At 40.6% G+C, this 11247-nt stretch overlaps 2 protein-coding genes across 2 annotated transcripts; both read right to left on the bottom strand.

Moving 5' to 3' along the window:
• Nucleotides 1-216: 216 nt before the first annotated feature.
• LOC114574016 (uncharacterized) lies at nucleotides 217-1814 on the bottom strand. Its single transcript, XM_028606292.1, has 5 exons — nucleotides 1769-1814; nucleotides 1323-1664; nucleotides 926-1033; nucleotides 792-826; nucleotides 217-349 (listed from the first exon to the last, which is right to left on the bottom strand). Exons 1-5 carry the CDS (start codon nucleotides 1812-1814, stop codon nucleotides 227-229), a joined length of 654 nt encoding a protein of 217 aa, XP_028462093.1. The 3' UTR covers nucleotides 217-226.
• Nucleotides 1815-7214: 5400 nt separating this feature from the next.
• LOC114574014 (uncharacterized) lies at nucleotides 7215-10488 on the bottom strand. Its single transcript, XM_028606291.1, has 5 exons — nucleotides 10443-10488; nucleotides 9931-10272; nucleotides 9529-9639; nucleotides 9396-9430; nucleotides 7215-7406 (listed from the first exon to the last, which is right to left on the bottom strand). Exons 1-5 carry the CDS (start codon nucleotides 10486-10488, stop codon nucleotides 7284-7286), a joined length of 657 nt encoding a protein of 218 aa, XP_028462092.1. The 3' UTR covers nucleotides 7215-7283.
• Nucleotides 10489-11247: the final 759 nt, after the last annotated feature.

Below are 11247 nucleotides of genomic sequence, written 5' to 3'. Positions count from 1 at the left end.
CTGTGTCTTCCTCCATCACACATTAAGCATGCTCTTCTTCCTCTCATAGAAAATAAAAAAATTGACAATTTGACCGAGAGAGACACATAAGGCAGGAAAAACAGACACAATCACAAATACCAATGAATCTTTCTACCTGTCACCCACACACAAAAAACAACAAATTAATATGGCCTAATGAAGCATCAGTGTCACTCTGAGCTGCAGTTCCAGATGTTTCCTGAGTCTATCTGGTGGCAGCATACACAACATGTGGCTCCATCTCTCTCTCTGATGCAGGCCTGCGGCTTCTTTTGGGTTTTGCCTTGAAATTTAGAGCTGCGTAGTTCAGGTCATCTGAGCCCAGATCCTGTAAATCAGAATATTCAGAGTCACACACTGAATCACACACACCCTGTAGCTGAATTTGCCAACAATCTGTGAAATTGGTGGATTTGTTGGTAGTTTCACAAAGAAACCATTTATTAGCTGCTTTAGTTTAGCTAAGAACAAACATGATCTTGAACAGAATCCCAGCTGTGTTGCACAATTTAATTTAAAAATATGAAAAAACCTACGGAAATTAACCCAGGGTTGTTCAAACACCATTTAGACATAGGAAACATTGTATGACAAACATTCATTAACATAACTTAAATTTCTGCATCCTACAGTGGTTATATTTTATTTTTGAAATAACAATTTTCTAACTAGCAGGAAGGCTACATGTTCTCTCTCATGACAATATATCTTCTGGTTGAGCATCTTTAAAACCATAACACACAGTTTATATAAGTTAATGCTGGGTTCACCTTGTTTCTTTCTGGCTGCTGTTCTTCATTCACAGCTAAATGGAAAAACAAAAAGTCTCATTAGTTAATTATTACTGACCATATACTTTGCTTTGGATTTATCCATCATATGCATCAAATTAGATCAACTGTACCTGTCTGAAGTTTCCTGATTTTAACAGCCAGAACAATGACCACTATAGTGAGGAAAACACTCAGAGCTCCCAGGATCACACTCATGTTTGTCATTCCATCAGACTCCTCTACAAGACAAATTACAGAATTAGTCAGTTTTTAAAAGAGATGGTTAAGATTGAAATGACTGGCTCTGTGGTAACTCGCATAATGAAAAAGGATAACCTTACTTTCAGTATTTAAATCCACTCCAAAATTAAATTCACCGTCACCTTTAAGACATTATAAATGACATTATTTGACACGTATTGGTTTCTTGTTTGTCTTTATGCTGTTTTCATACAACTGTGACAATAAATGTGAGATAAACTGTAAATATGATGGAAACAGATCTCTGAGGCTTAACTACAATTGTACCTTGAACTTTTAAATGTGTTGCACTGGTGAAGACTGTATGTCCGTTTATGTAAAATCCACAGAAATACAGTCCAGAGTCAGATAAATCCACTTTCTTGATTTTAAGAAAGACAGCAGAGATGTTGGAGCTCATCTCAAATCCATTTTCAAATCCATCACAAAACGGTTTGCCACCATCGTATGAATACATAGAGGAGATGCAGCTGGGTTTGTTTCTGTTGATCACTCTGAACCATTCTGTCTCAGTTTGAGTGCTGGAAATGTTGGCGCACATCAGAGTGACGTCTCCACCAGACTGGACCTCCACAGTGTGAGACTCAGAAGCTGAGACAGAGATCCAGCCTGAAACAAACAGCAGAGACAGAGATTAATTCCTGAGTGTATAATGCAGTACTTACTGGCAACAACAACATCTCAGTGCTGAGAATAACAGTATCAGTACTTACTGAGGCTGCAGAGAAGTAAAGCGGTTACAAAGGTGAAGCTCCTCATTGTGCGTTTAAACATGTCACTGCAAGAATAGTTTGTACCGCTGAGCTCTTATAGAGGAGTTAAGAGGGGCGGGGTGTCTTGGCTTTCATCCTACCGCTCACAGCAAACCGTCAATGCAATTTGCACATAACATTTATGTTCCGGAACATTTGGTTCTTGGAACATCTTATTTTAACATTTAACGTTCTGACACGATATGAGATAAAAGTTTTCACTAAACATATCGGTGACTCCTGCGGTTATATACAGCCATCATTTAAGACACCTTCATGACCACCAACATGCCTTTACAGATTTCTGAACCATTCTCCCCCTCTATTGAAGCCCTTTCCCTTTTTCACTTTACATAAAAAGCATTTGTTGAAACTTGAAAGAAGTCGAAATACTGCAAGAAAGATTTTTACGCTTGGCTGCAGTGGCAGATGATACATATGTGTTGAACAATGAGTTTCCCACATTAATACCTGAAATAAACACAAATGCAATATTTTCCCCAAGAGATTGCTGATGTAACAAGCTCGCTGACCGCGCTCTCACTCCCATACACCGGACATTTAGCAGGAAGAGAGAAGTTGCAGGCCCTGGAGCTCTGTCAGAGCAGCGGCGTTTGGTAGTCCATTAGCCCAAGAAACGGTGACTTTGCGCGGGTATGGAGTGCTGTGGGCTGCCAGCTGTGACGGAGCTCAATCGAGCTCACAGCAGGCCGGGGTCTGTGAAGGAAGGCAGTCCAGGCGGCGAGGCAGCAACCCAGGCAGCACCGGCCACTGAACTCCGACACACAGTCTGACAAAATTTGCAATTAGCCATCCATTTTCATAAAACGGCCCATATTTGAGCTTTATGTATACCGTATTTTTCAGACAATAAGTCGCTCCGGAGTATAAGTCGCATCAGTCAAAAAATGCGTCATGAAGAGAAAAAAAAACTATATAAGTCGCACCGGACTATAAGTCGCATTTATTTAGATTATAAATACAAGAGTTATTCAACTACACAATAGCACACAGAACAATACGCTGAATACGGTAGGTGTCCGGTATGTTAACGGAACACATTAACAGTTTATTGAACTATACAATAGCACACAGAACAACTAGCTACCAGGGCGTGGAGCATGGATGGATTAAAAGGCGTGGAGACGTAACTGCACCATGAACGAGCCCCTCCCGACTCGTTCCTCCAGCTCTGGCCATCTTGCTTTCAGCCCACGATTAGCTTTCTTTGTTTTCTTCATTGCAGTAAGAGTCACCTTTTCGCCGGTCTCCCTGATAAGTTTCTCCCTCATTTCAAACTCTCTTTCTACTGCTCGATTAGCGTTTTCGGCTGCATATTTTACTACCTGCAGTTTGTTAACTCTTTTCTTTCTCAGTTGTCTTTAGGAGGAGCGTTCTAGTTGTCACAAGCCTAGGCCCCTCTCGCCGACTGTAGACGGTAATGTTTTCAGTATGAATTAACATGTAAAAAACATGTTAAATTATATATATTTTGATATATAAGTCGCACCTGACTATAAGTCGCAGGACCAGCCAAAGTAGGAAAAAAAAGTGCGACTTATAGTCCGGAAAATACGGTAGTTGATTTCTCGCATAAAAGTTTCAGAAGTGAATTTTGTAATGGAATAGCAGAGATCTGCGTGACCTAAATTCAGAAGACTACCTGATCTCAGGTCAGTTGTGTAGCCTATGTAAATGTTGGGGCGTGACTGTTCTCTTAATACACCCATGGGCGGGACAAAGGTACAGGTCTTGGGAGGTTGACGTCAACTTCCAGCTTTGTTGAGATTTGCCCGTTTTCAGCAGCAGTTTCAAAATATGAGATTTTCATAGTAAAGGGGTGTCAATGGGATTTTGAGCTTCTATGTATGTCCTATTTACGTCGTTAGTCAACTATGACAGGGTAAAATCTATTTTGCATTCTATCACCCCTTTAGAAGGTATCGATACATTTTTCAGGGAGGGTCATGCCTTTTTTCCAAATTGTTTTGGAGGGTCATAGAAAAAGTGTTACTGGCGAGGGGAGGGTCATATCTATTTTGACTAAAGGTCCCAAAACTCCTCTGGTGGCCCCTTAAGTAAATAACGAACAGTTCCTTAGCTCTAGCCAGGTAAGCCATTGTTAGTAATACCAACAGTTAACAATGGATTACACGGTTTCTGTGCATGCAAAAAGGGTAACGACATGTCCACAGATAGAAGTTGGACAGGACTGTTTGTACGACTGATTTAGTGAGACACAAATAAGAAAGAAGTGCTAACAACCTTACAGCTTTCACAACTGTTGATGCACGGAGCAGCCATGTAGGATTTTGAGCTCGGGGTACTGCGAGGTTGTCTGAGTTATGAGCTCAGAAATACGAGGTCAGGGGGTGTTTTTCCTAATTTGACCTCAGAAAATCTGACTTCTGAGTACAAATGGGACGCACTATTGGCGCTTACCCACTGCTAGTATCAGCGCAGCTCAGTTTGGCTCGACTCGGCCGCAGTGCCCCATCTTTCTTTTTCCATTGCAAATTTAGTACTGCCTCATGCATGAGGCGAGCGTGGCTGGTCGTCATGACACCGCAGGAAACTGCCGTGACCTAACGCGACACACACAAAACGTCGAAGGTGCGTTGTTTACGGCTGTTGCCACAGCCAGAAGACACATTTACTTTCAAAAGAAGCTAGAGGCAGCAAAAAAAACACCGCTGGCTAAACTATTTGAAAATGGCAGGTTTTGTTCAGGACACCCCCATCTGTCAACGATGACGCAGTGATTAGTGACGATTCTCTGTGACCAATCAGTAGTCAGCAGGTTTTCACGTCACCTTTTTATTATCGCCTCAGCTCGCTTGGAACCTCGACAGAGGTGATACTAAAAAAAGTACCTGTCAGCTAGTACCAGGTACTTTGTTTCATAATGGAAAACCAAAAAAGACGAGTAAAGTTGAGTCGAGCAGATACCATGTAATGGAAAAACACCATATTAGTCTAGTTTAACATCCCCATTCTGCTTTATGCTGCTGTTTGAGTTCTTGATTATGAGAATACCTATTCCAGCTCACTTTCCTGCACTCTAGTGAAACTATTTCAGTGAACAGCTCTCAACATCAGGAACCTGATAGTTCAGAGTGTAGACTATGGCTGAGTATGTTCAAAATGAAGAAAAGAAAGGAAAATGAAACGGTTTCATCAGGCCTCTGTTTAGTTTTGAATGCAAATGGTGATGTAGTGTATGAAGGTAAACTAGTTAAGTGAGTTAATGTAAAGTGCTGATGAGTGGAGTGATTTAACAGTGTCAGAGAATGATATACATGTTTTGAGGGAGCATTTTCCGTGTTCTGTGAGAATAGCAATTGTACAGCTAGTTTCATGTTGTCATTAACCAGTAAGCTGCTTACTTTTTATACTTTTATACTTTCCACAGAGTGTTGACCTCAGACACCTCATGATCTTTACCTCAGTTGTTCTCAGACCACACTGTGCTGTCTCTTCCTGTCAAACAAATGATGTGTATCACTCCCTCCTTCCTCCACACACCATCACACCATTTCACTCACCCTAAAATAACTTTGGCAGCCATCAGTGTCCTTTAGTTCTCTTCCTCATCACACATTGAACATGCTCTTTTTCCTCTCAGACAAAATAAGAAAGAGGAACACTCTGACCGACAAAAACAACAAACAGAAACATTATTCTAAATTTATTTTTTGGCAGTAGACTCCTCTCACACACTATCCACACACAAATACACATCAGCCGATTAACATAATGAAGCATTGGTTCCAGTCTGAGCTGCAGTTCCAAATGTTTCCTGAGTCTATCTGGTGGCAGCATACACATGTGGCTCCAGCTCTCTCTCTGATGCAGGCCTGCGGCTTCTTTTGGGTTTTGCCTGGAAATTTAGAGCTGCGTAGTTCAGTTCATCTGAGCCCAGATCCTGTAAATCACAGTATTCAGAGTTGCACACTTAATCACACACATACTGTTGATGAGTTAGCACAAAATCTGTAAAATTGGTGGATTTGTTGGTAGTTCCAGAAAGGAAATTTTTTTTTTAGCAGTTTTAGTTTAGCTAAGAACAAACATGATTTTTAATAGAATCCCAGCTGCATAGCACAATGTAAATTAAAACTCAGAAAAACCTTCAAAAATTAAACTTGAACTATATATATTTTTATATATATATATATATATATATATATATATATATATATATATATATATATAATGATTTTTTTTGGCATTTAGACCTTTTTGTGACCGCTTCCACATAAAAGGGGAGAGAGAGGGGGAATGACATGCAAGTTGGAATCAAACCCAAATTCTTTGCGTCGAGAACTGAGCCTCTATACATCGGCGTGCGCTCTACCACTAGATCACCCAGGCACCCAATTCACATCTTCTTTTTACCATTTTTCTGGAAAATTGGTACTACATTTGGATGGAATGTTTTTTTTCCACTAGAGCGATGGCAATGCCAGTCAGTCAGTCAAAGGTCCACCTCTTGGGTCTAGACTATAGTATATCATGAAATATGGAGTGTCGTGACATTTTGTACAGATATTCATGGTCCCCAGAGGATGAAGCATAATGACCTTAGAGATCCCCTGACTCTTCCTCTAGCACCACTGTGAGGTTGACGTGCGTGGTTTTACGTGATATTTCTCAGCAACTGTTGGATGGATTGCTGTGACATGTGATGTATCATTGATACTTTGACCATGTTAGCATGCTAATGTACTTACAGTAACCTAAAGCATCTCAGAGTCTAAATATAGCCTCACAGAGACACTAACATGGCTGTGGACTCGTAGTATTGTTTGATATTACCATTCTCCATTATGCTGTTGTTTGATGATGAGAATACCACTTACTAATTCCAGCGTACTTCCCTGCACTCTACTGAAACTATTTCAGTTAACAGCTCCCAACATCAGGAACCTGATAGATGAGTACGTGCAAAATAGAAAATGAAGCACTTGCATCAGGCCTTTCTGTTCAGTTTTGAATGCGAATGTTGACGTAGTGTACAAAGGTAAAGTAGTTAAGTGAGTTTGTGTAAGGTGATGAGTGATTGATATGTTTTAAGGGAACATTAATCGTGTTCTGTAAGAACAGCAGTCCTGTACAGCGGTTTCATTTTGCAAAACAAGTAGGCTAGTTTCACTTCTTTTTTTACTTTGCACAGAGCTTTGACCTCAGACACCTCACGGTCTTCACCTCAGTTGTACTCAGACCACACCTCACTGTCTCTTCCTGTCAAACAAAAAGTCTGGCAGATATCAGTGTCTTTTCTGCCTCTTCCTCCATCACACATTAAGCATGCTCTGTTTCCTCTCAGACAAATAAGAAAGAAGTAAAATAAGATTTTTTTCCCCAAATTTATTTTTTGGCAGTAGACTCCTCCCACACGTAAAAACACATCATCAGATTAACATATTGAAGCATCAGTGTCACTCTGAGCTGCAGTTCCAGATGTTTCCTGAGTCTATCTGGTGGCAGCATACACAACATGTGGCTCCAGCTCTCTCTCTGATGCAGGCCTGCGGCTTCTTTTGGTTTTCGCCTGGAAATTTAGAGCTGCGTAGTTCAGTTCATCTGAGCCCAGATCCTGTAAATCAGAGTATTCAGAGTCACACACTAAATCACACACACTCTGTAGCTGACTTAGCCAAGTTTTTGGTAGTTCCAAAAAAGGAATCGTTTAAACTAAAAGGAGCGTTGAGCACAGTTTAGCTAAGAACATGCTTTTCAATAGAATCACAGCTGGGTTGGGCAATTTAAAGAGCCCCGATTATACTCCTTTTCAGCATCACATTTGTACTCTTTGGGTCTACTAGAATATGTTTTCATGCTTTGATGTTCAAAAAACATTATGTTTCTCATACTGCCCATTGCTGCAGTTCCTCTCTCTAAAACATCCTGTCTAAGCTCTTGGCCCACCTTCCCGAAAAGCCCAGTCTGCTCTGATTGGTCAGCTGGCCCTCTCTGATGTGATTGGCCAACCTAACTCAAACAAGCCGCTGGGTGTGCTGTGCTAGTTCAGGCAGCACCTATGGGCAGCACAAACTGGGCTGGCATTCTCAATCTGTGACATCACTTATTGAGGAATTTCAAACGGGAATGTGGGCGAGGTGTTTTAGGCAGTTGAGAAAAAAGTGCAGTCTGTGGAAGAGAAAGCTCTATTTAGAGTGGCGTTTTTTTGTATTTTATACATCTATTATGTACACAAAAAACTAACGCACTAAAAGACAGGAAAAATCCAAAAAAGCATAATAGCAACTCGGATTGTTGAAACTCATAGGACTTAGGTCACAGATCTAAAATTGCTACACCTTACAGTGGTTATATTTTAATTTCAAAATAGTTTTGTCTTGGTTTTGTAACAGTTTGACTGTAACTCTATGCATCTGGCTTGGAAAAAAGGCCATACGGTCTCTTTCTTGACAAAATATCTTCAGATTGAGCTGATGGGGCATTTTCATTTGTTTCGGACTACACATCCTCAAACACAAAAGGTTGATTGCCAAAGACTCCCAAAACGACACATACAGTAGAACCGTTCTATTTACTGCCGCATTGTGGCGGTTTAATCATGTGACAGTTCTAAGTACTCATATTATGCTTTTTGGCTTTTTCCCTTTCCTTTATTGTGTTATAAATCTTTTTTGTGCATGTAATAGGTTTACAAAGTGAAAAAGCCCAAAGTCCAGCCCAAAGGGACTTAGCATCTCCAAGAAAAAACACTGTTCACCAACTGCTCCAAACAGCTCTATTGTAGTCCAGCCTTTACTTCAGAGACAAACACGCATACTTTTGTGTCACTTTGTAACACAAGTTATAATGCTCGCCTAGCTCCTAGCGTGGCACGCCCTCAAACCAAGCTAGCTTGCTTGTCAGGCCCTTCCCTACTCTGCTTCTGCCTTACCTGCTGTGCATGTTTGACTCCCAACAAAGATGGAACAGAAGTGGGATGTCTCACTCTGTAGCTAAAACAGAGAGCTCAACACACAGGGTGAAAAGAGGAGCTGCAACAATGTGCAGTACAACAAATATATGGTGGTTTTATTTTTAAATGAAACCATGTAAACCTATTCTCGTACAACCTGTAAATACAATTACAAACCTTAAGAAAATGAGCATAATAGGAGGTCTTCACACAGAATTTTGCGCTCCTATACTTTGTCACCTTCCTTCCTCGTTTGCTCTGCTGATAGTTACTTCAGCCATGAGGTGGCCGCCTAACAAGAAACCTAACTGTGGGTCGTTATGCTTGCATAATCAACCTATACTATCTTTTTCTGGGTGAGGAGGGGCTGGGTTCAGATGGTCTAGCAAATGCTGGCAAAACCAGTAATTTAGCTTAAAGAACCTAAACTGTCAGTTTAAAGATAACAGCTGAAATTAGTTTAAAAATAGGAATTATTGAAGATCATCAAATGTTACTTTGAATATGATGACTTCCTGCATGCCTGAATTAGCTGTTTGCAGCAGCTCGGAACACAGACCATTAACAGATTTGTCATGTATTTGAATGCATTTTCAAAAACACACACACACACACACACACACAGTTTATATAAGTTAATGCTGGGTTCACCTTGTTTCTTTCTGCCTGCGGTTCTTCAATCACAGCTAAATGGAAAATCAAGTTTTATTAGTTTATTACTATTGACCATATACTTTGCTTTGGATTTATCCATCATGTGCATCAAATTATAGATCAGCTGTACCTGTCTGAAGTTTCCTGATTTTAACAGCCAGAACAATGACGACTATAGTGAGGAAAACAGTCAGAGCACCCAGGATCACAATCATGACGTTTGTCATTCCTTCAGACTCCTCTACAAGACAAATTACAGAATAAATATCTGTTTTAGAAGAGCTGTTTAAGATCTAAATGACCGGCTCTGTGGAAACTTGCACAGTGAAAAAGGAGAACCTTACTTTCAGTCTTTGAATCCACTCCAAAATCAGATTCACTGTTACCTTTTAAAAAGACAAAAAATAAAGAATTTGACACGTATTGGTTTCTTGTTTGTCTTTATGTTGTTTTCATATGACTGTGACAATAAATGTGATATAAACTGTAAATATGATGGAAACAGATCTCTGAGGCTTAACTACAATCTTACCTTGAGCTTTTAAATGTGTTGAACCGGCGATGACTGTATGTCCGTCTATGTAAAATCCACAGAAATACAGTCCAGAGTCAGATAAATCCACTCTCTTGATTTTAAGAAAGACAGAAGAGATGTTGGAGCTCATCTCAAATCCATTTTGAAATCCATCACAGAAAGAAGGTTTACCATCAGACCCGTACATAGAGGAGACGCAGCTGGGCTTTGTTCTGTTAATCACTCTGAACCATTCTGTCTGAGTTGGAGTGCTGGAAATGTTGGAGCACATCAGAGTGACGTCTCCACCAGACTGGACCTCCACAGTGTGAGACTCAGAAGCTGAGACGGAGATCCAGCCTGAAACAAACAGCAGAGACAGAAAGAGATTTACTCCTCAATAAAGACACTTCTAAACGTGTACAATACAATACTAAGTCATCTGAGTGTTAAAAATAATGGTGGGTTACTGGATAAAAGACAGATTAGAATATATTTGCTGCTCAGAATAATTCATTACCAGGACTTACTGAGGCTGCAGAGAAGTAAAGCTGATATTAAGCTGAAGCTCCTCATTGTGCGTATAACGCTGCAACAGCAGTGGCACTCTAAATCAGCGTAAAGGGGCTTTTATTGTTAAGGGGCGGAGTATTAGTTCATGCAAGGAAGCTCAAATCTTTCCCCACCTGATATCTGTACCAGAGACAATATAAGTCAAAGCATGCCTTGTTACTATTACTAACTAAGAAGTTACTATTCTTCTGATGCTCTTTGTTTTTGTGGAAGGAATCACCTCATCTGTCACAGTCGGATACAGCAGCTCAGATGGTCAGACATGCATGTTTGTTGTGATCCATGCATATTGAAGAATGCAGTTAAACGCCAAGGTACCCAGTAAAGCAAATGTATCTGACCCATCCTGCAGCCCACGGCCATGTCTTTTGTCCAGTCCACATTAAGAGTCAGTCTACCATTACTGCGTCGTTGGCTGACTTTTTGACATTTCTGAAGCTGCTAGGTGTCAAAAGTAGTCAGCGTTGACAGAGCTGAGATGTATTTCCCCAAACTGACAGAGTTCGGGGCGTTGACCACATACAGTATGTAGAACAAAGTGTGACACTTTAAGTCCCCAGCGCTTCTTTTATCAGATCAGTGAGCCACTGTGCATGCACACACCGCCATTCTCCTTAATCTCGTATAATCAGCTGACTCCTGCCAACCACATATGTTCCCCTTGCCCCCTCTTGGAGCCAATGTGGTCATTTTAAAGCCCCCAAAAATATTTTTTTGGGGTTATTGTTACCTGAGTTTGATCTTTGAGCTTCACTGTTGATT

The sequence above is a fragment of the Perca flavescens genome, chromosome 19 (genome assembly GCF_004354835.1).
Source record: "Perca flavescens isolate YP-PL-M2 chromosome 19, PFLA_1.0, whole genome shotgun sequence".
NCBI classification, from domain to species: Eukaryota; Metazoa; Chordata; class Actinopteri; order Perciformes; family Percidae; genus Perca; species Perca flavescens.
Note: the sequence above shows the minus strand (reverse complement) of the source record. Positions and strands in the feature narration are given on the sequence as shown.

Coding starts and splice junctions, on each gene's coding strand:
- LOC114574014 (XM_028606291.1), bottom strand. CDS start 10,488: ATGAGGAGCTTCAGCTTAATATCAGCTTTACTTCTCTGCAGCCTCA. Junction 9,431..9,528: donor AATCAGGAAACTTCAGACAG/GTACAGCTGATC, acceptor TTTTCCATTTAG/CTGTGATTGAAGAACCGCAG. Junction 7,407..9,395: donor CGCAGGCAGAAAGAAACAAG/GTGAACCCAGCA, acceptor TCTGATTTACAG/GATCTGGGCTCAGATGAACT.
- LOC114574016 (XM_028606292.1), bottom strand. CDS start 1,814: ATGAGGAGCTTCACCTTTGTAACCGCTTTACTTCTCTGCAGCCTCA. Junction 1,034..1,322: donor AACACATTTAAAAGTTCAAG/GTACAATTGTAG, acceptor TTTGTCTTGTAG/AGGAGTCTGATGGAATGACA. Junction 350..791: donor AGCAGCCAGAAAGAAACAAG/GTGAACCCAGCA, acceptor TCTGATTTACAG/GATCTGGGCTCAGATGACCT.